At 43.0% G+C, this 26,928-nt stretch overlaps 3 protein-coding genes across 9 annotated transcripts in view; all 3 read right to left on the reverse strand.

Moving 5' to 3' along the window:
- LOC134100721 (rapamycin-insensitive companion of mTOR-like) overlaps positions 1-1,658 on the reverse strand; it is a 50,494-nt gene extending 48,836 nt beyond the window's left edge. For all 4 annotated transcript variants that reach the window (XM_062554109.1, XM_062554107.1, XM_062554110.1 and 1 more), the window contains exons 1-2: positions 1,595-1,658; positions 1,421-1,468 (exon numbers count right to left, since the gene is read on the reverse strand). In XM_062554109.1, coding sequence (XP_062410093.1) covers positions 1,421-1,468; positions 1,595-1,643 — 97 coding nt within the window. In that variant the 5' untranslated portion in view covers positions 1,644-1,658. The remainder of the gene's footprint in view (positions 1-1,420; positions 1,469-1,594) is intronic.
- A 274-nt stretch (positions 1,659-1,932) lies between these two features.
- fyb1b (FYN binding protein 1 b) lies at positions 1,933-13,504 on the reverse strand. Of its 4 annotated transcripts, none has more exons than XM_062554403.1 (19): positions 13,347-13,504; positions 8,997-9,942; positions 7,567-7,708; positions 7,016-7,086; positions 6,654-6,676; positions 6,155-6,201; positions 5,788-5,911; positions 5,401-5,560; positions 5,079-5,202; positions 4,787-4,806; positions 4,625-4,685; positions 4,368-4,451; positions 3,897-3,937; positions 3,624-3,684; positions 3,398-3,491; positions 3,099-3,261; positions 2,940-2,973; positions 2,731-2,762; positions 1,933-2,539 (listed from the first exon to the last, which is right to left on the reverse strand). In XM_062554403.1, exons 1-19 carry the CDS (start codon positions 13,347-13,349, stop codon positions 2,517-2,519), a joined length of 2,253 nt encoding a protein of 750 aa, XP_062410387.1. In that variant the 5' UTR covers positions 13,350-13,504; the 3' UTR covers positions 1,933-2,516. The 4 variants fall into 4 exon arrangements, 3 of the variants coding, with proteins under 3 accessions (XP_062410387.1, XP_062410386.1, XP_062410388.1); XM_062554402.1 differs by lacking the exon at positions 13,347-13,504 and adding an exon at positions 10,987-11,119; XM_062554404.1 differs by lacking the exons at positions 4,368-4,451; positions 13,347-13,504 and adding an exon at positions 10,987-11,119.
- Positions 13,505-21,194: 7,690 nt separating this feature from the next.
- ccdc80l2 (coiled-coil domain containing 80 like 2) lies at positions 21,195-26,273 on the reverse strand. The gene is made up of 7 exons (XM_062555172.1): positions 24,896-26,273; positions 24,523-24,670; positions 24,184-24,311; positions 23,854-23,996; positions 23,053-23,156; positions 22,086-22,166; positions 21,195-21,900 (listed from the first exon to the last, which is right to left on the reverse strand). The coding sequence occupies exons 1-7, from the start codon at positions 26,060-26,062 to the stop codon at positions 21,587-21,589; spliced, it is 2,085 nt and encodes a 694-aa protein (XP_062411156.1). The 5' UTR covers positions 26,063-26,273; the 3' UTR covers positions 21,195-21,586.
- Between the last annotated feature and the right edge of the window lie 655 nt (positions 26,274-26,928).

A 26,928-nucleotide genomic window follows, 5' to 3' on the forward strand; every position in this document is an offset into this window, starting at 1 on the left:
CACAAAGACTCAGACTGATCACTGGTCAAGTGAAAAACAGAAGAACCCAAGTGCACTTGTACAGTTTGTCTTGTCTGTAATGTGATGTGTTCATCAACATCTCCCCGTAGCCAGGGGGCTGGGAGGAGGAAGGGCTAAGGGTTAGCGGGCGGATTGAATGTTAGCGTGCATTCCGGGACCAGAAGGCACGAGAGAAGCAATCTTCATCAACAGAGCTGACTCAGACGCATTCCCCTGCCAACTCAATTTCTGCACGTCTTTCTTGTCGCACTGTCTCCATTCACTGGACTGGACTGCACATTCCTCTTCGACTTCAACCTCCCCACGCCCCTTCCTCCACAGAACATAACACCACTTGCATTAGAGGAGACAAGTCTACTTCAAACACATCATATGAAAGACGGATGGCAGACCACACAGGGATGGAAGGGAAAATAGGAGCAGGGTTCACTCAATGTGTATCTTTCCAAACTATTATAGTGCTGGCCTAAATAGTCAGATCAAGTAAAGTAGGAGGGAGGCTGCACCATGCATAAGTTCACTTTTATTTGCACAGATGCGTTTCAGCGAGTGCCTTCTTCAGTTTGCCACAGAGGGCAATGGGCACACTGTAAACAATTCAGACGTTCTGCACGACACACGGCGCTGTAGCCTACTCACAGCCATTCTATTCATGCACAGTCCAGACAGACACCCAACTAGGCTAATCCATAACGAGTTGACTGTCTGAGTTAATTGTTGATGTTTCCATTGTGATTTGTATTCCATTATCGATCTGCAGTCCACCCGCATTGACCCAGGCGGCGGGGTACTAGCCCTGGCGCGGCCCTGCCCCGTTACAAACACGCTATCGTCTCCGTGTTTACACCAAAGGAATGCCCATCCTATGTGGGTGTCACAGAACAAGTGCGCACACTCTTGTATTTGCTGTCAATTGCAACTCATGCAGTCGCTCGTGATAGTAACAATAGTCTTTAAAAACAACCCATATTTTTGTTTGCTATGCTGACTACTTTGTACAAACGTGCGTGCACCACGGATTCAGTGAAAAGATGATGGGCATGCACGCACGCCATGCACAACACACTCTCTGGTTGGCATTCTTTTTTCGGACACACGTACATCAACTTCTGGGCATTAGCATATCTTTAAAGCCAACAAACGTTAGCAGTACATGCAGCAAATGTTATGTGGCTTGTCTTGAGATAAACATTAAGGAAACCACGCGACACAAAGAGAACAGTCTTCACATTGTCATACATTCTGTTGGACCACGCCTTTTTATACAAATGTTTCCCATACGTTAAATGTATTCCGTTTCAATTGTATTTTTCAGTTATGAAGTCCCATTCCAATAATATCATTCAGCTAGCTCACAAGTACTGGACAAGTTGTTGCCCTCCTTCTGTCTCTCTCTTACCTCTGGTGAGATCGAGCGGTACGTTTTCCTCCCCGCTGTCATTCCGTCCTGTCAATGCAAACCACACATCATCATTTGCCAAATTCGCTTTGGCTCTAACAAAGCACAATAACAAAGCATCATTTTTTCAGTAGTCACAGATTCCCGTGGCTCATGGAAACCAATCTATCTTACCTCGCATCCGTATACTCCGGATAGGACGGCCTCGGATGCTGACCGCCATCTTTCCAGACACATTCACAACACCGGAAACAACGGAAATTGTCGCGAGAGGATCCCCGCCACCCCCGCCCACCCACCCATGTCTACGTTTCGCACCCACCGACTGGCTGGCTGCTGTTGTTGCCATTTTGCAGAAGTGGAGGTAAGTATCAGTCCTTTTCACGTGTGTCAAAGTGTTTCATTATCAGCAAACATACTGTAGTTTTATGTGACCTCATGTTAAAAAGGCCAGGCCACAGCTTACTTTGTCATAGCTGATTTGTATAAAGGAAACAGACTTATCTGCAAGGTCAATTAAAGACAGTTTATTTTATTTAATCGTTAAAACGACATTGTACAAGTTAATACAAGAGAAGGCAAATGCAAATACTGCTTGCAAAAGATGTCCTATGCAGTCGTTGCTTAGGCTACACATAGCAAACTTCAGGGCCAGCTCAACAAGGACATTTAAAGAATCTGACGTCTAATAATTACATTGCATATGCCTGTGCCAATGTAGAATTTGTACATGCAAATAGGCCTACATGGTTTGAGTAGGCTACATCAAAAGGTGCAGGTCTTCAAATAGTAAAACCCTCATTTAGACCATTGGCGCAACATGAATTCACTATACATTTCACAGGTAGGCCTAGCCTTGTCATGGAAAAATAAGCTAAATATCTTAAACCATAGATGAACAAGAAAAATATCGTATGTTGTTTAAAAATAGTTCATTGACCCTTCACTGTGACCCTCATTTGTGTGTCTATGTACAAAATGACAAACAATTATCTTGTTAGACACAACCAATAAATAAGCACAGAGCAAATAGTTAAAAAAAAACATAGCTGAACCCATGCATGGATGCCTGGACTCTGGCACAATATGGCGTCCATCAGTCATTGTCATAGATACACTCTGGAAATGAATGAGAAAGAGCATGCAAGGCAGGTCAGTAAGTTGACTAATTGGCCTATTAAGTGTAGTAAAGTGAAACCTGAAATTGACTTGTTGATAATGTTATTATTTACCATTTGACTAAAATATTTAGGCCTTAGCCGTCACTTTCATGAAATTCATTTGCATTTAACTAGATAGCTCAAACGTACCATCCCCAATGTCATCATAAATATCGGCATCTCTGTGAAACAAGAGACAACAAATTAGTTCATTTTTTTTTTAATCAAACCTCTTTCTCTCTCTCTCTCTCTCTGTGTGTGTGTGTGTGTGTGTGTGTGTGTGTGTGTGTGAAACCAGATAGTACTTCAATGTGCATGTGCCCTATCATTAAATGAAGGCGGCTTTGCATGACACTTACTCTACAACAACATGGCTGAGTGAAACATATCCAACTGAAAAAAAAAGACATATACGTGTAAAGATCAAGGTCAGAGTCTAGGTGAATTGTTCCACAAGGGGAAAGAGTCACAAATATATGATTTAAGTTGCCATTGAATTTGATCGTATCTGTACTTACACTTGCCCTCTGAGTTCCTACAGACAATTTTGTTGTCCTGAGGTTTTATGATGACATCCAGGGTTTCTCCAGGTGTTAAAGGCAAGTCCTTCCCTCCCCACTTTTTGCAAGTCAACGAGGGGAGGATGGTCACTTGATACAGAGGGTGGATATCACCCTCAAACTGCAAACAGAAATGGAAGCATTTTTGATTGTGTAATGTGCTCCATCTTGAATATGACACACACAGGCCCCACATCACTGACTGCCAAAAACTCAGTGTCTGAGTGTCAACAGCGTTTCAGTTCAAACATATTTACTTTGAATTTCTTTCTGAAATCCTTTTCCTCCTTTTCTAATTTCTTCTGCCTCTTGGGATCCTTGTCTTCATTCTTCGGCTTGAATTTAGGCAAACTGACAGAAAGAATAATTAATGATATTGAAGGAGAACACACACACACACACACACACACACACACACACACACACACAGCATCAGCCTCATAGATTTGAAAAAAAAAAACATATTTACAGAGATGCACTGACCTGCTGATGGGAGGAGGGGGAGGGAAGCCTTGGGAGTCCACATCATCATAAATCTCATCGTCTAGGGTCGACGAGGAGAAGGAGTTAGACATTTCACAGGTCAGCAAATAGATTTTTCCGTGTTATTAGATGAACTCTTTTAGTTTTAGACTTAAGACTGAACTCTTTTAGTTTTAGACTTAAGACTTTGCACTTTTCATGCGTTTAAATCAGGACCCCTAGTGGTTATGGGTGAAAGACAGACATGAGGAAAAGGTGGGAAAGTGAAATTACCGGCGTTGGCATCTGGGGTAAACTGTGGAGGAGGCGGCACACTGCAAAATACCAATAGGAAATCATGATTTAATGTCACCAATATCAAACCTGTCCAGGATATCAATCGAATGTGGAGACTGATTGTTTGATTGAACATTTCATGCAGATAGTGACACTCAGCAGGTAAAATCATGCATTGTGAAACAATTAGTGTAATTGGAAGAAGCCAGGCATATTTTACTGCCTCCGCATCAAATAGATCTTAACCTAATAAAACAATTAAGTCAGGAATTAGAAAAAAAACATAAGGTCACATAACATGCACAGTTGATTAGCCTCAGTATTTATGAGTAGTTGATTGATTCATTGATTGGTGAATTGGAATTAGTAGTTCTCAATGAATAATCAGGATGGTTAATATTAGAGTCAATGTGTTAGAAATTAGTGACAGTATATTGTCCTGATCCATCTTACTACTGTGGATATTACTCAGTATTTTGTCCTGGGGCTCTGAAGAACTTCTGAAGGAAGTTTGGGCGTTTGGGAGGGGACTTGACATCCTGTGGATCAGGGCTTCAGAAGAGGATGTTGGTGGAGTTAGATCTCAACATGACTCTCTTTCTCTCTCTCTCTCTCTCACACACACACACACACACACGCGCGCGCGCGCACACACCCACCCACACACACACACACACACACACACACACACACACACACACACACACTAACATAAATGCTCTCACCTAATATCATCCAAATCGTCATATATCTCCCCATCTTCTCCAGGTGGAGGTGGTAAGATGACTTGAGAAGAACAAGAGTCACATTAGTATTTCATGATATAACATATTTTACTGGAAGTCTTACCTGCAGGCTATTCTACTACATACAAATCTTGCACTCACCTCCTTGGCCATTGATTCCACTGAAAAAGAAAACAAAGATCTTTCACTTTTCACATCCTTTTTCATTTCATTAATTTATTTTATTGAATTTATTCTAGGGCTGCACAATTTGGGGAAAATATCTCATTTGCAATTTTTTTTTCAGACAGATATTTTGATTAATTGCGCAGCCCTAATTTAGGCACTATTTCATATTCTAAGCACCCACACTTTGAATCATCTGCCTTGAAGCAGTTACTGGTATTGAACCACTTTGTTCTGTGCAGAGTTCTATTTTTCTGTGCCTCTTTACCTGCCAAAATCATTTTGTGCGCCAATGTCATCATACACCTCTGGATCATCATCAATCATTTGACCAGGAATTTGTTTTAAACTCTGGAAGTCAATGTCCACTGACTCTGTTTTCACATAGCCAACTGCAATATAGAGTAGAGTTAAGAGGAGAATGGTTAGCACCTTTACAATGATTACATAGATAAGTCAAGCCGATAAGGTATATTTTATGTACTGTATCAGCCATGTCCATTGACCATTCACATCTCTCTATGGGCACTTTCCCCACTATATCACTTAATCAGATGCCCCCTACGCCCTCTGTACTGATGGACACTCACTGGAGCCATCTTGACTCCTGGCAAGCCAGCGGCCTTCAGGATTGTCCCCAATGCGGATGATGTCGATGGATTCTCCCTGCTTCAAGGCGAGCTCATTCTTTCCACCTTTGCAGTCTACTCGTGCTTTGGCTTTATGGATGATTTGCACCAGGCCTATCAGCTGTATCACACAAACACAGAGAAGATGGCAAAGCAACACATAAAAGACAAGATTATAGCTACAATAGTTTCCTAGGAGCTTGTTACACACATACTGTAACTATTTAGTTTGTTGGTCTTGTTTAAACATTCAAATGCTTGTGGCTCTTTGTCTTGTGCTGTATGAAAATGGTGCATTGTCCTCATGGCAAATGGCAGTCCAAGTACACATCTGCTTGACAAATTCACCTTGAATTTCTTCCTGGCATCGTTTTCTTTTCGTTCACGCTCTTTCTGTTCTTTCTTTTCTTGTTCAATCCGTTTCTTATCCTCCTTCTCTTTCTTCTTCTCTTGTTCCTTTTCCATTTGGTCCCTGTGAAGAAGAGGGGAAAACAGGGACTTGAACCACAGATGGCAATTTAATTGCACCATTATGTTTTTTTTTTTTATGTTTCTCTCAAGAGCACTTTGACCTCTGAATATGAAATATCTGTGTAATTACTACTCAACACTTCAGAAATACATTGCACACATTATGTCCAACAGATGGCAGCATTTGGTTATTTTCTTAGTACACTCCCTTTCTGCCTTGAAACCCATGAGGAAAATGACCTACCATTTGTCATCGAGATCCTCATACATCTCTTCCTCACTTTCACTATCCTGCTCAAAGAGAGACAAAGAGGAGAGGTTGCATTATCATATTATGGATGATAAAAATAGTTGGAAAGTATCAAAACATAGAAAGTTACACAGAAAATAAAAAAGTACCATTGTTGTTAAGTGAAAGTGAAAGTAACATTTCAACTTACACACCATTAAAATGAAATCAATGAATGTGCAGTTGGTAAATTATTTTCCTTATCATTTTCATTACAAATTACCAGTGCAGGGATAGTACAAGAAGGAATTTACACCAGATGAACAGGATATGTTATAAAGTCCTATTTAAACCCATTTTCTCTCTGTGTCAGCCACACAAAGCCACACAAAGTAAGAAACTCTCTCAGACAATGCTGACAACTGGAATTCCCCACAGAGTTTGTTTGGGGTATACTGCTGAATTAAGACATTCAAGTTCCCGTCAGAGTTGGCTACACTGGTCTCTGTCTTACCTCATGTCTTTGACCCGGGTGTCCTGCAGGAAGAAAGACACAATGTAAGCGAAACTTGCCCTTTCATAGGATGTCCAGTTTAGATGTCTTCATTTAACCTAGTCTTGCACAGCAATGAATGGTGCTTTTTGGGGACTTCCTTGGCCTAATTTTACACATTTAGTTCTGATCCAAATGAGATTTTTCAAATAAACCACACTTGATTTTATATATCACTTTCAAATTACAATACATTTCACTTGATTTATCTATAAATGTCACCAAAAAAATGTAAAACAATAAAATACAATGCTTAAACTGAGGATTTGTGAGCAATAGTAATAGGATCACAATAAGCATGTTCTAGAAAAAAGGGATATCACCTCCAGCTGGGAGTGGTGGGGGATGCATGGATCCAAGATCATCATAGTTGTCATCTGATCCAGACTGTGGTCTGTACATGAATAGTATGGTAACAGCTTATTTGAAGTAGTTGTAGAAATGTCACATTTTATGAGTGGCCATATTGCGCAACATTTGTGTGTAAATGTAGAAAGCAAAAAGATTCCACACATAAGTATGAGAGTAAGAGTATACAGCTGGCCTATGGCAATTGTACAGATGGTCAGAACAGTTATTTGTCTGTGCACTGAAGATACCGCATATCATGTGAATCCATAAAGAAAGAATACATAGTTATTAGGCCTATTATAAACCCTAACCCTATATCCACTCAGCAGTTAAACATGCTAGACATGCCTCAACTATTGTTTCAACTGCATAGTAACAAACACAGTGAAGTTTCAAACTCGATCCAAACCCCTAACTAACCGACCAGTCAAACTAATCTCAAACATCAGATTACTCTGACCAACTGCATAACTGCTGCAGATGCCACTCCCTCTTGCCCATGCACTCACTGCTGGCTACTCACATGGCTCCTGGAGGTCTTGGGGGGAGACAGGGGGGCAGGGCAGGGGGCGTTGGCCCAGAGGAGGAGGCCTGGCTGCTGGGGTGGGCAGCAGGTGGAGGAGGGGGGCCACTCTTCTTTAGCCCAAGAGGCAGAGGGCGGGTTTCTGTGTGCAAAGCGCAAAAAGTCAGGCAACAAGGAAAGTATCTGTTGTTATGTTAGTGTTTATGTTAGTGGTTTAGTAAAGCTATTGTATGGCATATGGGAACACTGACCTAACCCACTGATAACAACCTGTCTCGTGGTATTAGAGTAACAAATAGATTTGGCCTTGTTATTGAAATATAGCTTTAGTTAAAATACTTTGCACTTTGTGTTCAAATTAGGTCCCATACCATATTCTTTGGGCAAAACTTCCTTGATTCAACAAATCAAGCATTATGGTACCGAGACTTGAAGCATACTGTAGTTATTCGTGTCATGTAACAGCTGTTGTAGGTTTAAGCAGGTGTTTGTTCAGGTTTAGTTTTTTTTAGTCTCAGCAAAGTGCCAGGGCCCTAAAATGAAACCTTTCCCCCATGTTGGTTCCCATTTAGTGAAAAGCTTCTCGGTTTTCTCTCAGCAAACTTCAGCAAACAGAAAAAGGAGAAACCTGAATGGGAAGTTGAATGTGTTAATACAGGAAGTTGGGCTATTTCTCCCCTTCTTGCTCAGCATTTCTCTTTCTGCATAAAATTCTGAAATGTTGACAACCGAAAGATTGTACCCACTAAGCCTGTTTACTGTCCCATTCCTTTAAGACCTCATTGCTTGAAAAAGAAACACGCATTGTATTGGAGTCTATGCAGAGTCACACTTGCCATTGCAAAATATATGTCAACAAGAGAGATGCAGTTAGTCAAAGAACCACAAACACCAGCGGTGTGATGTCCGGGGGGGCTTGTTTGACTCTAAAAATGAAACTAGAGGTATAAATGACTTCAGCAGCACAGATAACGTTTTTTTGGTTTGCTTTGGTTTGTTTAAGCTAGACACAAATGGCCTCTTATTACCTTAAAGCAGTAGTACAGTATGTTGCATATATGCAATGTACCACTTTCTGAGAGTTTTAGAGGCAACTAGTTTTGATACAGTCTTCTAAATTCTGATACACTTAAGAGCTTCTTAACGAATCTGGGAAACGCCATTAAGGAAAGCAGGGAAGACCACTGTGTTAAATCGGTGAAACTGCAGTTTTTGGCATTTTTGCATGCCTCTTAGTCTGTTGAGCAAGAGACCAAAAATCCTTAATGGTTTCATCGTTCAGTTTTGTTCCACATTGCAGTGTTAATTTTAAGTTTATATTAATCAATCTTTCCTTTATTGAAGCTAATACGTGAATGACTGACCTACTGTTTTTTTATCACAAGAATTATCATGTGGCATAACGTTTGTAGAACGCTTGTAGAACTTACCCTCAGCCATTGGCTCTGCCACGCCATTACTGAACTTGTCCAGATTGACATTTGGAGGTCTGTTGGGTTTAGCCGGGGCACTACCTAGGGCAAAAATATTGGGCAAAGGGTTCCTTTTGGGGGCTGAGGGATCATCACTGACCACCTGCCCTCCAGGGCCACTGGGCCTCTTGGTGAGTGGTGGTTTCGTGGAGACGAGAGGGAGTGGAGGTTTGGAACCGACGGCTGGTTCACTACTCCCCCCATCCTCCGCCTTGGCTTCCGCCCTGTTGAACATGTTCTGAGCGGCGCGCACTCCCAAGGGCTTTGGTGGTCCAGAGCCCTCTGACTGCTGCCGGAACTGGCTGAGGCTGCTCTTGGGCTTTTGAGCGAGGGGTAGTTTCGGTGGGCTCGGGGTGGCGCCACTGTCCTCGGCCTTGAGGGTGTCTTTGAGCCATGGTGGCTTCGCGACTGCAGGGGGTGGCTTCGGCATTGTTGGCTTGTGGTCAGCCACCGTTGCTGCTGCTGCTATACCCAGTGGCGGCTTCTGCAGAGGCTGCTTGTGGAAGGGACTCTTTGGCTCACTGTCCTGCAAGCCTTCGCCAGGCTTGGGCCGGTGGGGAAACTGTTTGACGAAGCTCGGCTTGGCACTGGCGTTCTCCTGGGCCGCCTCAAACCGGCTGGCCAGCGCTTTGGGCCTGGGCGACTCGCGCATCTCAGGGGCACTGCTGGTGGAGGCGGTGCTCTTCAGGAAGTTGGGCTTAGGCACTGTGGTGGAGGAAGCCGCGCTGCCCGACAGACTACCCTCCAGCACCGGCTTCTTAGCGTTGATGGGGGGCCCCGAGGATACCGTGGGGTGCACGGGGACTTTTGGCCGACTCCCTGGCGCTGGTTTACCATCGCTGTCACCGGGGGACGCCCCTGAGTTGAAGCGAGCCATTATGGCCCTCACGTCTGTCTTGTTGTCCTGATGACACATAGAACAAAAAGGGTAAGCAAGCTCGCGCCACTCTGCGTCTTCTTTCAAAAGGCACATACTGTACGTCACAAGCTCAGTGGTGTTAGTGGTTGACATGTGGTCAGTCTCTGTGTTCCTCTACATTATGCTAACACTAGCACTTCACTTGACAGTTTAGTAATGAGTGGCTAGTAGCATGACAATAAGCTTATAGTATCATTGAAGACCATGACAATGAGAACCAAGAAATGAATTGAGTGACAAGTTGTTTTGTTAACAATAACATGATCTCCCCCACAGAAGTTTTTTCTTTGAACATTGGTCGAAATAGTGCTATCAGCTGGATGGCTTAGTGCAGGCGCTAATGAAACCAACAGTCTATCTTGTAAGTTATCCCACTAATAATGCCCAGAATGGGAACAAATAGGGTCTGGGACTCATAAAATGAGTCATTGGAAAGTTTGGACACCAAGAGTTTATTTGCTTGCCTGATGGATTCTACACAACGTCATGTACGTGTGTGTACTGTATGTGTGTGTAGGTGTACTTTCCAATGCCTTGTTTTATGACCACAGGCCCTGTAGAAGTTGGTGCCATTCTGGGCATTATTAGTGTGGTAATCTATGAGATACACCGCTGGCTCCATTAGCGCCTTCACTAAACCATTCGGCCGATAGCGCTAACTTGACCAATCTTCGACCAAGGGAAAAAAACTGTGGGGGGCGAGGGTTGGCTCGAGGTCATGATGCACTCTGAACCATCCCTCTAAGATTTCACCCTCTCTGACCATCACACTGTCTCTGACACACTCGGTTATAATTAGCGACACTTTTACCACACTTCAAAGCAGGACAATGTGTCTGTGTGAGTGCAGCGTCTGTGCAATGCGTGTGAGTGTGGTCTCCAGGTGTAGCTCAGCGTCTGATGTGTTGGAAAATTCTCAAAGTAAATGTTTGACACAGAGTCAACATTGCGTCCAGTAAGATATCCTGTGCAAAATTGTTGTTTCCGCAATGATTTTTGCAATGCAGTATGAAGAGTAACTCTTCTTACCTTGTCTGCCGCTGACATAGTCCATGTAAAGATTTCTGAGTCTACAGAGTAAATCTAGGCTACAGTTGTCGGCTCTGGACCCCGCATGACTGGTCTGTATACAGGAAGTTTCTACAACCTACTTTGTAAAACAGGAAGTTTTTGCCTGAGCCAATAAATACTTGTCTCATACTTTGTTCCTTGTCTATCAAATGAAACCCACCTTGTGGGGCATAAGATTGGGTGGGCGTTTTAATTCTGGTCTCAAATAAATTCACATGAAATTCTACAATATTAAACAATGTGTAGGATTTTTCAATATTATCCTGAAATTCAGTTTCGTCATAATGAGGGAAAAACAAACACACTTTTATTTCCCACAATGCCACCATTTTAATCAACATGTAGATTTGTTCTCTGACTTAAACACCCTACCAACAAACAACATATAAAAACTGTATACCCCTACCGCCTCTATAAATTTAGCATATGTTTATAAATAAATGCATTTATTAAATAAATAAATGCGACCAGGAGACTGAATACACAATTAACTGAATAGGAACGAATGGACAAACGAACGAAAGGAAGGAAGAAAGAAAGACAGACAGAGATAAAGAAGAAAGGATTAGATATGTGTGGAGAGATGGTCTCCTGCTTTATGTGACTTGAACAGTGCTCTGAAACTTTATGAAATATTATTTAGTCAATAAAACAAAACAACAAAACAAAATTCTGCAGTGGCCGTGCAGCTGCAGCTCCATTTACATGTCCAGCATGACCATGCAAATGTTGTCCTGGTCAACAGGCGTTGTTTATCAGCAATAGAGCACATTTTCACATGGCTCAACACTGTAGTCCAGGTACTGTACTGCTTTGCACCAACAGGTGCGCCTGCACTACAGTGGTGTGGTGTGCCATGCCCAGCTCAGATGAAGGGCTGTGAGGCAGGGCGGGCCCATCACCAGGAAACACTGATAAGGCCCCAGCACAAGCAGTCTTATGTCAGAGGTCCGACAGTGAGGAACAAACTGTGCTGCTGACATTTCAAAGTCCAGCCAAGCACAAAAAATGGGAGAAATGGCTGCCTGTTACCAACCAACCCCACCTCACCCATCTTTGGGGAAGGCCACCATCATTACAGTGATCATGCTGGCATGGCTGCTTTGGTTGAAATACAGCGCTGTAAACTTTGTGACACTTTCTGTTTTAGCATGGGATTTGTGAAGTCATCACAGAGGAAGTTGGTTTGTGACTGTCGTTAAGTTGTTAGTCAATCATGTGTTCTCCCACAGTACCACTAGACCAAAAACAAATTGACAAAGCATTGCGTGACACATTTCAAGTGCTAGACTAACTCACATTAACAGGGAAATAATATCACTAATGAATAGGTGCCTTTATATGCCATGCAAATTGGGGTCAAAAAAGTTCCCTTATTGGGTGGTGTGACTTCTCCATGGGCACTTTGCATTTTTAATGTTGCTAGTTGCTACCAAACAGAAAGACGGCAAAGAATGCTCCCAGCAATTATTCAAAGAGGCCCTCAATTGTCCTGCCGGAGATTCACAATATTCTGGAAACGTGAAGGTCAACAGGCTTTATAATCATCGAGGAGGGCATTTAACAGGTACTCCAAGATGTAACGTGTGAAAAGGCACACTAAGAGAATAGATGTGGTACAGATCCACTGTCTGTAATGGTAGCCTCTGTAGTTTATTCTCTCATTGTACAGTATTTGGTAGGGGACTGGAGGCTAATGCTGATCCAGCAGTTCTCTAAAACACAGTACATATATGTGTTAAACTGTCAGTGATATGCTGAGGAGCCAAAAGATGAAATAATATCTTTACTCATAAACACAGTGTGAATCCAGGAGGAACTGGGAATTGTGAGCCTTGCTGTTCATATGAATTTGAAACTCTTTACTAATTTCATTAAAGAGTGAAAATGGATACATACAGATAGTAGTTAAACGTAGATAGAAAACACCACTTCCAAATATACTAGTGGTTATCTCTCTGATACACAGTATATATGAATGAACACTTTTTTGTGAAATACTGTTTGTTTCTGTTGACAATAATACCAATAGGCCTACTCTGAATGTCCCAAGACTTTTCTGTCTGGATAATCACTGTGATATGGACATGGATCATGGCTGGTGACATGGATCATGTCATGGTGAAAGATTAAGACCACAGCGCCATATCAGCAAACTAAGAAAGGCAATTTGATCATGATCACTAAGGTGAAATAACCCATGTATTGCTCATCTTCTCAGAGTAAAAGCCTTGTCTGAAGCACACACACTCACATAGACGCACTCACAATCCATGGGTTGCTAAAAGCTGTGAAGAACATAGAGGAGCCGTACTCACCATGAGGGGAAAGCTCGCAGGATCCTACCCAGCCTCTACATGAGCTGACAGATGCGAATGTACAATTTTACCCGAGAAACTGTATTGCCTGTGTAGCCCTTCTGTAAGCAGCCGTGTGTTTGTGTGTGTGTGTGTGTGTGTGTGTGTGTGAGAGAGAGTGTATGGACGTGAATGCGAGTGACCTTATTGCCTGTCCTCTGCCTACTTCCCCTCTGTGGTGAACTGTCATTAACAGGAAGCTCTATCAGTTGCTTCATCTCCCGTATTTGCCTATTCCATGCCTGCCATTCTGCCATTTCCATCTCTGTGGAGCTCCAAAGAGCCCTTACTGTGTGGTGTTTCCCGACTCCCAGAGCAAAGACACCCACAACGCCACTGTACTTCACCACTGATTACAATGCAGTTGTATAAACACCTTGTAAGACAATAAGGAACTAAGGGCATTCGAGTGAAGTGAGAAGGATGAGTAGAGAGAGTGTAGAACACAATGCTGATTTAGGTGCAACAGAAAGACTCTCAATGGATGTTCATATGTGGCTACTTCTCCATTTACATACTTTTAATTTATTCATTTGTTCGACACTTTTATTCAAAGCAACTTACAAATGAAGAGTAACATTATTAAAGGTACAGAAAAATAGCTTATTCATTTGGATGCTGAAAAGGTATTTCCAAGCAAACAGACTTCAAACAAAGCCATTTTGAGTCTTTGTCGCTTCAGTACATACACTGAAATAGCATTTCCTTCAGTCTGTTTGATGTATTACCACACGTAGAAGCACAAAACTCTCTCTCACACACACACGCACACACACATCAGTCTCACACACACACACACACACACACACACACACAGGCACCAGGGCAGTCAAATATGGTCTAGACTCCTAATCCAGAACAATCCAGCTGCATGAATCCTATATGAAAATATTTCCCTACAGTAATAGCAAAGCTCTAGACATTTATTTTCTGAGATGCTGAATGCTGAAGAGAAGTCATTATACAGTTTTTGCTATTGCTTACACACTTTTGGCAGATTTTGGCTCATTATGTCAAAACTCTACACACAGCCAAATGATAAGACATAGCACTTGGAGATACATAACTTGCATATACCATATGCCAAAATGAAACACTGCAATCAAAACTCAACAATCCTTTCTAAAAGTGTAATTATTGCACCAAGAAAAACATACAGACATGCACCATTTGAATTACTAATTCAAATCAACAGCAACATACCGATGTGTTTTACTGTATATAAAAGACATTGGGGTGGGGTAGTGGGGGATCACGGATCCTGCACTGTTCAGATCTGGCCACAAGTCTATGTTGACATTGCAGATAATGCAGGAAAAGACCCCTCCTCAATGTCACTGCATACTCCTTCCATTTCTTGCAAAAAAAAGGCATGCAGGTATTTATTGGCTCACTAAAAATAATTTTTTTGATATATTTTAGAAATGGGGAGTAAAGGGGCAAAAACAGAACTGTACACGGGTGCTCAATTGAAAGCACTTGAACAGGTACACAATAAACTTACCTGAAGTCTATGTGTAGTGCTAAGCCTTAGACTGATTCATGTTCAGTTTTCTCTTGTTTTCAGGTATGTGTGTGGGTTTTACCAATTACCAGATGTGCTTGCATTTTGAAGTGTTTTCCCAATAATAACAGGAGATTTCACTTTTGAACAAAGCATCTAATGTAAGAATTTGTATCACAGTGAATGTGCTGCAGAATTGCAAACAATGTGCAAAGCAGAACATGTGTTTACAGTTTTTTCCAATGGCTAAAACACAATTTTGAGTTTTTTCTCAAAATTCACACACAATTCACAAAACGTGCACAAAATGTGCAATAAAGTTGCCTTGCCTTGCCTTATCTGTAGTCTTTTCATGATTGAAGTGGTATAAATTAAGCATTGAGGTGTTTGGCTAGGTGGCACATGTACTGTATTGATCTATTAGCTTGTGTGTCTCATTTTTAATGCCATTGTTTTGAAACGGCAAACATGTTACTTTATGTCAGATTTTTGTGTCTTATGGCAGATAACCGTTTTCAGTGTTTTCACAAAGTGCCATTTTGAAATGCAAAATGTGTGTAAAGCAGAAAATGTGTTTAGACTTTTGGAGACTTGAGAGGATGTTTTGCTTTCTGTGTGTCAGTTTAAATTGTGCTATGAGTGTCATTTTAGTGTGTTAGCAGTTGTTATGGTTACACGGTGTTTAAGGTATGCTGCAAGAGTAAATAATAAACACACACACACACACACACACACACACACACACACACACAGACACACACACACACACACACACAGACACACACACACACACACACACACACACACACAAACACATTTGTGGGTTTGGCTTTGATAGATAGATAATATCTATACAAGTACAAACCTCATGTCGATGAGTTGTTGACTAACCGTAACCATAACCTTACGCTCACACTAACCTCCAAACAGCCACAGCCAGCAGCTACATCTAATTCTAACCCTTCATCTATTTATCTTACTCTGGGTCACCTGATCGGGGCTAAAATGGCATCAAAAATGTAGGGTTGTTAGGCAGCATACTATACAGTACATGCTAATGAGGACTTAATTGTTGATCTATCTAAATCTGGTTGCCGTATACCATTTCAAAGATACTTAAATATACAGTACAGGCCAAAAGTTTGGACACACCTTCTCATTCGGACACCCCTTCTTTATATTCATACTATATGACTATGAAAATTGTAGATTCATACCGAAGGCATTAGAATTATGAATTAACACATGTGGAATTATATACTTAACAAAAAAGTGTGAAACAAATGAAAATATGTCTTATATTTTAGGTTCTTCAAAGTAGCCACCTTTTGCTTTTAATACTGCTTCGCACACTCTTGGCATTCTCTTGATGAGCTTCAAGAGTCACCTGAAATGGTCTTCCAACAGTCTTGAAGGAGTTCCCAGAGATGCTTAGCACTTGTTGGCCCTTTTGCCTTCACTCTGCAGTCCACACGGTGGTTGGAACCAAAGGTCTCCGATTTTGACTCATCAGACCAAAGCACAGATTTCCACTGGTCTAATGTCCATTCCTTGCGTTCTTTAGCCCAAACAAGTCTCTTCTGCTTGTTGCCTGTCCTTAGCAGTGGTTTCCTTGCAGCTATTCTACCATGAAGGCCTGATTCAGGCAGTCTCGTCTTAACAGTTGTTCTAGAGATGTGTCTGCTGCTAGAACTGTGTGGCATTGACCTGGTCTCTAATCTGAGCTGCTGTTAACGCACGATTTCTGAGGCTGGTGACTCGGATGAACTTATCCTCCGTAGCAGAGGTGACTCTTGGTCTTCCTTTCCTGGGACGGCCAGTTTCTTTGTAGCGCTTGATGGTTTTTGCGACTGCACTTGGGGACACTTTCAAAGTTTTCCCAATTTTTTGGACTGACTGGCCTTCATTTCTTAAAGTAATGATGGCCACTCATTTTTCTTTACTTAGCTGCTTTTTTTCTTGCCATAATACAAATTCTAACAGTCTATTCAGTAGGACTATCAGCTGTGTATCACCCCTGACTTCTGCACAACACAACTGATTCCCAACCCCATTTATAAGACAATAAATCCCAGATAGCAAAACTACACTGGAACGGAACTGGGCCACATCTACCACAACATTCGGCACGGATCTGCATAATGGACCTGAACCGGCGTCCAAACGCACATCGGTCCAAAATTGTTTTGGATCCGTTTGACGGATCTGCGGCAGATATGAACTTGCACTCGTCCTGGTCCGTCCCAGATAGCAAAACACACCTACCACGACATCAGGCACGGATCTGAATAGTGGACCTGATCCGGCGTCCAAACGCACATCGGTCCACAATTGTTTTGGATCCGTTTTACTGATCTGGTGCTAATAAGGGCTAAGATTGCTCCCAACAAACAAGACAACGTCCCGGCGATGATTCAGAGCATTTTAAAGAACGTATTTCTCACCGCGACGTAAAAAGAGGAAAAATCTAATTGCCTCGACTTTCACCCAGCTTACTTTTGTGCTGTTTAGCTTTTCCCCCCAAGCACTTCTGTCGCGGATTACATGGCGTTCGGTAATCATTCATGGGAGTGAGACACTTGTCATTATTGTTAAGCAGACATTGGCCTTTAGCAATGATTAGCAATTACGTACATCAATTGACCCTTCCAGAGCCACGCCCTAAAACCGCCACAGGCCAATCGTGGCTTAGCAACCCGTAACTAGGCAAGCAAGGCCTGGCAAGCTTTCGAGTTTTTGCCATGTTAACCTATGGAGACTGCATAGCCAGTGGGCCATTAAGGGCATTTATTTGGATGTGTGGTGCCCCCAAACACGTGAAATCACGGTGAAATAACATGTTGAACTATAAAGACATGATATAGTTTGAAATACGTATTTTTCTAACTTTAAATTTTGCATATTGCGTGATATTTCCATAACCGCGAGATACGTTTCACGATGGCGGCAAAAAGTTCTTAACAGACATTCAACGAGACGTATGTATAGCCCGTCAGCAATCCTGTCTAAAATAATACCTATTTGAAGTACCAATCATGTTATGTTGTCAAATATTGACGTTATGGAAGTATAGCTTAAAACGTTATGCTAGTTTTGTCCCCCGCCCGTTTCATTCGTACTAGCCTGGAGGAACCATCGAAAACAACGCGTACCTTCGACTTTTGCTTGAATAACTCATGAACGGTTTTGTTCAGAGCTGAAAATGCAACTGTAGTTGACAGAGGACAGATGTAGCTCGCTAGTGACCAAATATGAGCTTTCAGTGTGGTGCGACGTCTTTGTAAATTACATTTGTTTAAAAAATCCCGTGTCTCCTCCATTGTAATAGACGGGCAAGGTGCGAAAGTTTGACAGGCGTAGCAACAGTAACTATGGAGGGCGGGACTTCTGGAAGGGTCAATTGAATATATGACACTAATTAGCAAAGATTCTAGAACAGAGCAAGATGGATCACTGGCCGGAGAATACGTTGGATTTTTTGAAGTACATTTTGACGCTCCATGGGCGCCATTTTGGTAAGCCAAAAAGTAATAAATCGTGCCTTTCACACGGCCAGATCATTACCGAGTAACAAAACAAAACAAAAAACAGCTGGCAACGGCAAAAACAGCTGTTGAAGTGGGTTTATATGATTGGAACTGTGTCAGAAATGTTGCTGAGCTTACCGAAATGGCGTCCTGTACCGTACTTCATTCTTTTGACGCAACTGATCCATCTTGCTCTGTTCTAGAATCTTTGCTAATTAGTCTTACCTGTGAATGCGGCTTGTAGAATGATGATCACGTCCAGATAATTAATGAATTCTTTAGTTAGCTGGATATTTATACCCGGTTAGGTCTGATACTTTCACGACTACGGTGTATTTTCCCCCTAATAAATTACTAATTCAATGGTCATATCTAGTAATGTTATTGTTCAAAACATCGGTGGAGTAGGTTAGCCTATAAGCTAAGTTCCAACCACATTGTTTCAAAATTCAAAACTAATATTTGCAATGCATGCTGGGAAGCAAACCTCAACAAAGTAGGCCTACACAAAATATAATTAAAGTTATCAGAGAATGTTTAGGTTATATTTTATATCTAAACCATGAGGTTTATAAAGACATAAAATTGTGATAAGCAGTATCCTTAATTCTTCTGCAAAGTTTTTTATAGTGGTGACCAGTTGGGGATGTTGTGAATGTCTGCCTAAAGTCATATGTAATATGGGACCTATATTGCAGATCCGTACCACACACAAGAAGCGGACTAGTACCACACATAAGAGGCGGAACCGCATTGCAGATCCGTAGGCTACCACACAATAAGCGGACCCGTACCACACACAAGAAAAGTACCACACACAAAAAAAGTATATATTCTATTCTAAGAGGCCGTACCACACACACAAAAGTATATATTCTATTCTAAGAGGCGGAACCGTATTGCAGATCCGTACCACACACATTAAGCGGACCCGTACCACACACCATACAGGTCCGCTTCTTGTGTGTGGTACGGATCTGCCATACGGGTCCGCTTATTGTGTGTGGTAGGCCTACGGATTTGCAATACGGGTCCGCTTATTGTGTGTGGTACGAGTCTGCTTCTTGTGTGTGGTACGGATCTGCAATAGGGCTCGGGCACACGCCTTGCATTCTAGGAATATACTGTAGCCACCATGTTGGTAGCGTACCGAACGTAATATCCATTCATTCAGATGCAGAACACAAGAAGCAGAAATATAGTATTAGCGATTCTTTTCCTCTTGCAATTGTGGGTTGCACTGTTACACCCCACTACACAACACCAAGAAGGCAAAAACTAAGTAACAGGAACACACTAATAGGTGGGAGTAAATCCATAGTAAACTAAGGAGTGAGGCTGCCAATATGGCTGTGCCCATGAAGTTTTCACATCATGATCCCGAGCCCTATTCATGGGTTTCATCAGGTCCCTTTCCACAGGTGAATACAATCAAGCACCTTAATTATCAATGCAGACTGCATGATGCTTGATACACCTGTGCAAAGGGACCTGATGAAACCCATGAATACGGGTCCGCTTCATGTGTGTGGTACGGATCTGCAATACGGGTCCGCTTGTGTGTGTAGTACGGGTCTGCTTGTTGTATGTAGTACGGATCAGCAATACGGGTCCGCTTATTGAGTGTGCTACGGGTCCACTTATTCTGTGTGGTACGGATCTGCAATACGGGACCGCTTATTAGGTGAGGTACAGGTCCGCTTATTTTGTGTTGTACGGATCTTCAATACGGGTCCGCTTATTGTGTGTGGTACGGGTCTGCTTATTGTGTGTGGTACGGATCTGCAATACGGGTCTGCTTATTGGGTGTGGTAGGGGTCCGCTTATTCTGTGTTCTACGGATCTTCGATACTGGTCCGCTTATTGGGTGTGATAGGGGTCCGCTTATTCTGTGTTGTACGGATCTGCAACACGAGTCCGCTTATTGGGTGTGGGCTACATCTGGCCCACAGTCAGATACCGTAGGTCCGCTACATACGGATCTAAAGGCTTTCATGCGGATCCGGCCCAAAGGAAATTGCTATCTGGGATCACACTTATTAAACCTGACAGGGCACACATGTGAAGTGAAAACCATTTCAGGTGACTACCTCTTGAAGCTCATCCAGAGAATGCAGAGTGTGTGCAAAGCAGTAATCAGAGCAAAGGTGGCTACTTTGAAGAAACTAGAATATAAAGCATATTTTCAGTTGTTTTACACTTTTTTGTTTTCCACATGTGTTAATTCATAGTTTGATGCCTTCAGTGTGAGTCTACAATGTCAATAGTCATGAAAATAAAGGAAACTCATTGAATGAGAAGGTGTGTCCAAACTTTAGGCCTGTACTGTACTTTAAGTAGGCTAATGAAAAAAGGCATATTATTGGATTCGACGTAGGCAAAGCTAAATGAAATAGTTTTGCACAAATGTGTATTATACTGTAAGTATGATTTTTTATTGCTTAATCAGTAGGCTTACATGATCTCATGTTCTCCATTCAAAAATAAAGCCCTTGTGCACAGGCACTAGTCAGAGTCCATGCAAGCCTGGACCCCCTAGTTGTTTTGTGACAGTGAAGTGTTTGATTGGGTTCATTCCACACAGACATGATTTAAGAAACAGATGGTAGCTTCACAAGTAGAGGTCACCGCTCTCAGACAACAGCACTATGAAGAATTGCTGTCACAGCACTCAGTGATATTTCAAGAAAACAAGCATTGAGAACAAATGCTCTTTTCAGTATCAGATTTAGACTTTGAGACAAACTGTAGCCTTCCATGCAACTTCTTCAGTCAAGATTTCCGTTTAGTTTCATGTGGTTTATTAAGTAGGTTATCACATAATACAGATCTCACAGTACAGGAAGAACATAAGCAGAGAAGAAATAAAAGTGACCAGTGAGTCATGAAAAAACTTTAATAGAGAAGCTGATAACAGCTAATTTATTTAATTTTGATTTAGCTTGTATTATTGTATTCCATTCATCCTCGTCTAATGTCCTCCCCAGGAACCAGTTGACAGCTGACTGCAGATCAGATCTGGACCTCCAGAGGCTCCTCGTGGTCCAGTTCAGGCCCAAACCCCAGATCTGTTCTGAAGTCAGCTGCTATACCTGGGAGTCCTGTGGAGTTCTACAGCTGCTCTTCAGTCTGGATGTCTCTCCAGCGTTGTCAATCTAGTCCTCTGCCCTCTACTCCTCCGGCCGGTGGTAGAGGTAGCTGTCGGCGCCCCCCATGTCGTAGCCGTGGTCCGCGGCCCCGCCGCTCTCCGGACAGTGGATGCCCAGGGTCCTCTGGAGCTTCTCCTCCTGCTGCCGGAGCTCCATGGAGTCCACCAGGTCGTAGATGTTGGCCAGCGACCACATGGGAGAGGGGAACCAGGCCTTCACGTCGCTGTCCTTGCCCACCACCACCATGCTGAAGTAGTCCTTGTTGATCTTCAGCTGGTCCCGCAGGCCGTTCACCACGTCTTGAGACAGCGGCTCTTTCTCAGTCTGGCTTTTGCCTGCCCAAGAAGAGGAAAGTGTCAAACGCTGAGAGCACAGTCTTAACCTCAACTTCTCTTATTGCACATGCGAGTGTAGAAAATAGCAGTTTGAACAAACCTCCCATTTACATAAAGTTATAAATCAGCCCTGACACGAATTGATCGGAAGTGATTACAGAAGTGAGCATATTCTCGAATCTTACCATTCAGTGGAAACAACTCCACAGTTCCAGAAGCTGTTTGTCCTGACCCAATTAATTTCAGCATGGCAAAATGGCGGATACCTGCAGGTACATAACAAGAAGCTCATATGTTGCTATGCAACATGAAGTATTCCGAACTTTATAAGGTCACTACGCAGCAACTATTCTGGCTTAAAGGGATAGTTCGGGTTTTAAGACACGAAGTTATATGGGTTCCCTGTCAGCAACGTTGTGCATCAGCACTGACTTACCCCGCAACAGCGTCCTGTGAGCCGAGATCCAGCCGTTTTTTGATGCTGAAGAAAGTAGTCAGGCAAGTTTCTGGGGTCACGAAAGTAAAGTGTTTTTCTTCTCAAAATCATATGCGTTCAAAAGAGTGATATATTTGCACCACAAAAACGTTGTCCAGGAAAAATTCAAACCTCGTTATCACTTACTTATTTTTCGCGATTCCTATCACTGCGCGCTACTGACAGCTGGACAACGTTTTTGTGGTGCAAATATATCACTCTGTTGAACGCATATGGTTTTGAGAAGAAAAACACTTTACTTTCGTGACCCCAGAAACTTGCCGGACTACTTTCTTCAGCATCAAAAACGATCAAAAACCGGCTGGATCTCGGCTCACAGGACGCTGTCGGGGGGTAAGTCAGTGCTGATGCACAACGTTGCTGACAGGGAACCCATATAACTTCGTGTCTTAAAACCCGAACTATCCCTTTAACATTGAACTACATGAATGCAGGAATTGACCACAAATGAATGCTATTGAAAGTTCATGCTATTGAAAGTTCATGGGTTTCATCAGGTCCCTTTCTACAGGTGTATTAATCAAGCACCATGCAGTCTACATTGATAATCAAGGTGCTTGATTTTATACAACTGTGGAAAGGGACCTGATGAAACCCATGAATTGCTTATCAGAAGTACAGTATGCATATTGAGCTGTCCTTAATGAGAGACTCACCCATTGGACACTGCTGTCCCCTCATGGCCTGCAGCTGCTGCTGATATGAGTAGTCATCCTCATATGGAGCAGAGATGATCAGGAGCCTTCGCTTAGACATGAACCTGGAGATAGAGGCTCAGTGAAACAGCGCTTTGGGAGTTTGCTTATGGCCACATAGGCTCACTGAAAGCATTGCACTCCTGATGAGCATTTAACATACACCAAAGGAAAGGAAAGCAAAGCTTCTATAAGTTCTACATATCAGCCGTCAACATGTATTTGTCTCAGCAAAAATGTGCATCCAAAAACAGCATTTCCCTCCAAAGCAGCTGTATTTTTCTAGGACATCTGTACATGTTAACCAATGAGGTCATGGGAGTGGCTGTGCAGTGGAGTGTGGGTATTTTTGCTCTCTGTGCACAAGGTGTAATTTCTGTCAGTAAAATGACTTGACGTTGGCCTTTCACTGCATTCTCAGACACTCAGAACACACTCAATTAAACAGACATGAAAGAAAGGTGAAGTACAGGAGATTGCATGCAGGGCGCTGAGGCTTTCAGAAAAAGACTTTCAGACTTGTTAAATGGTATCTAACAGTATATAAAACAGGGGCAACATATCTCTACTGTATGTTAGGTTTTAGAGACAATGTGTTTGCATTCAGTCTATTCTATATTTTAGTTTAAAAAGGTATCACAGAAAAGCATACAGCAATGCTGGGTTGCATTTAAATGTATCTCTTATAGAGGAACTGCAGGGCCCACTTCCACAATTCCGTGGGCCAGGTGTTGTGTGGCTTGTGGTGAGGACGTTGGATACCTGAGCAGGGAGTCCTGGGCTGCGCTGGGGCCAGAGCAGGTGGATGGGGCCCTCTTCTCTTGCTCCTTCTCAGGCTGTCTGGAGGGGAAGACGTCGATGAGCTGGCTGAGCTCCACTGCAGCTGCTGGTTTCTTAAAAGACCTCTGCAGCAACATGAAACAAGTTGTATTTCAGACAATATGCACTGAAAGACACTTGAATAGATTGGCTATTTGTGGTATTGTATATTTCTTTGATAACATGTTTCAATGAAATATACAAAAATATGGTTCTGGTCCACGGTACAGGCATGACTGCATGGTTAAATAGTGTGATGTAGCTTGACCTTACCTTAGCTTTTAAATCATAGTCTGTGACCACCATCGAGAATTCTTTTGTAGTTACTCCATACTCTTTCAGCATCTGAGCAATCAAATCAGAATCTGCAACAGGCTGGGCCTCTAAAGGGGTTTCAGAATCTGGAACACAATACAGTGTTGTTTATGTCATACCAATCACACCACAATTACAAACATGTTTCTGACAGAAAACATATGCTCACCTCAGTCCCCAAATAAACATTCAATCATGCTCAGTTTGTATGTACAATACATAATAGTACTATGCAGGCATCATGAAAAGCAGACAAGATCAAGTAACACATTCCACGTGAGGGCTCAGATATATTACCCAACTGATAGTGTTGGAGGTTCAGTATGGCGTTTCCCAGTATGGAGAGCATGGAGACCTTCCTCAGGGCTAGCTCACACTGATGCTGCTCATTTAGCTCCTTCTGTTTTTCATAATGGGCCTCCACATTACTGGGGGCTGCAATGATCTGAGAAGAAAGGAAACACAGAATGTATCAGAAACTGAGCCATATTTATCAGATATCCACCGACCTATAATGTACTAAATGACAGATAAAAATGCATTGTTTTATACCTTTAATACATGTGACAGGTATTAACACATCATGAAATATTTATATCATTATTATTGTGTGTTATAAATTAAGAGGCAACTAATGCTAGGAGTGATCTATACAGTGTTGAATGCTCACCATTAACCTCCTTTTCCCCTGGAATTTCTGTAGGAAATCTTTGAGGACTCCTCCCTCTGTCTGATGTGCATCTTTTTCTGATGTCTTTCCCCCTCTCTTCCCCTTCTTCTTTTTCCTGTCCTTCTTTCCTTTCCCTTTCTTTTTGGACTTGGACTCCTCGTTCTTTTGCTCCCGTGCTTGGTCACTAGTTTTATCCACATCTTTCGCTTCCTCCACATCTGTGGCAGCTTCACGCTGGCTCCCTTTTTGGTTTCCGTTCCTATTCCCAGTTCCTCTCTGGTTGTCTTTGGCATCACTGGTGAAGGGCAGTGGGGAATTGGCTCCTTTTGGCACGGCTGGTGCTTTGCGGATGACGTACCTGGAGTGCCCGTTGAGTATGTCCTGGACTTTACTCCGCAGGACCACCTTCTTGTCGACGGGCTTGCGTTGGTTGGCGTTGGCCGTCGTGACGTGACCTTGCCTCTGGGGACTGAAGACTCTCCTTCTGACGGCGGTCGGCTTCTTCGTGACCAGCCTCTTCTTGATGATCTTGCATTTCTCAGTGGAGGCCTTGCGGGCCACCTTCTCCAGCTTCCGCACCGGCAGCTGGTCGATCACCTCTAGGATGGCCGCCACTCGGACGGGATAGGGGAAGCGCTCGCCCACCTTGAGGTTCTTCTTGAGGATGAGCATGGAGAAGGTCTGGTCCTCTATCTGCAGGTAGTGGAGCAGTTTGGTCACCATGTCCGAGTCCAAGCTCTCCTCCGTGACGTCCCCCTGCGTGCTGCTCCGCCGTAGTTTGCCCTCCATCATGGCGTTCTGGATGATGGTGACGATGAGGGTGTCCCTCTCGGCCAGGCGGCAGTTGAGACCCTCCGGCTCCATGTCCTGGATCTGCTTCTCCATCATGAGAAGGTAGTTGTCCGTGTAGGAGGGGGCCGTGATCACCCACAGGCGGTGCTTTCCGGCGAACTCGGCCATGAAGTCCAGCTCCGGGGCCAATCCGCTGTTCCTTTCTCCAGATCGGTCCAGCCTGGGGTTCCCCGGGTGGAAAGATCCGGAAGATCTGGAAGATCCAGAAGAACCATCTCTTGAGTTGGACCTCCTGCCCTTCGGTGCTTGAGAGTCAGCCAGCACTGCGCTGTGTATCCACAATGCAAGCAAAGCCAGTAGATACACCCCAGGCATCCTCACAGGTGTAATCACGCTGTCAATCAAACAATACGAGTCCGCTGAGAGGCTGAGGCTGTGCCGCGGCTAAGGACTCATCAGGATATTGAGAGCTGACAGCGGGATCGAACACTCACACCCTCTGGTTCACATTAGAGCCTCTCTTTTTGTTACAGGAAACTCCTGGAATTTCTTCTCGGCTTCAAAGTCTCCAAATGTGCAGCTCCTGCCTGCGAGCCTCAGTGAGAGTGTGGGGCTGTGCACCACCGTTACCAAAGGGGAACAGGAGAGGGGATGGCTGAAACCCGACCCCTCCTTTCCCAAAACCTTCCCTACAACCAAATACTTGTGGGATGTGTTTCTCTGAGAGCCCTGTCCTACACATGATAATCAAATGTGTAAGTCTATTTTAGTTCTATTGAAATGCGCCATGAATGATGCGTGAATGCATTGGAAAATTTCAATGGCAAGGAGCAAAGTGAACATAGACGTCATAATTTAACACTTTTGCTCAGTAAGTGTTTGAAAGTGCAGTTGCAGTCTGGACATTTTACGACCTGTGCCTAGATAACCATGCCTAGATAACATAAGAGGTATCTGAAGACGCAGAGGTTATCAGATTAAGTGTTAAATGTCAGACAGTGTTGTGACATGAGTTAATGTGGTACAGAAAACAACTTGCTGACTATTTGCACATCATTTCTATGAGGAAGTATTAAGGGAAAACTATTTTGTGACTTAAAATCCTGTGGTGAGTCATAATGTTACCTTTATTGTCACCAAGGCTAAAGGGCAACATGGTTAAAATGACATGAAATGGGTGAACTCAAAGTGACCTGTAGTAGCCCCAACCCTCCCTAAATGAATCTGTATATGACAGACAC

The sequence above is a fragment of the Sardina pilchardus genome, chromosome 14 (assembly GCF_963854185.1).
Source record: "Sardina pilchardus chromosome 14, fSarPil1.1, whole genome shotgun sequence".
Classification (NCBI taxonomy): Eukaryota; Metazoa; Chordata; class Actinopteri; order Clupeiformes; family Clupeidae; genus Sardina; species Sardina pilchardus.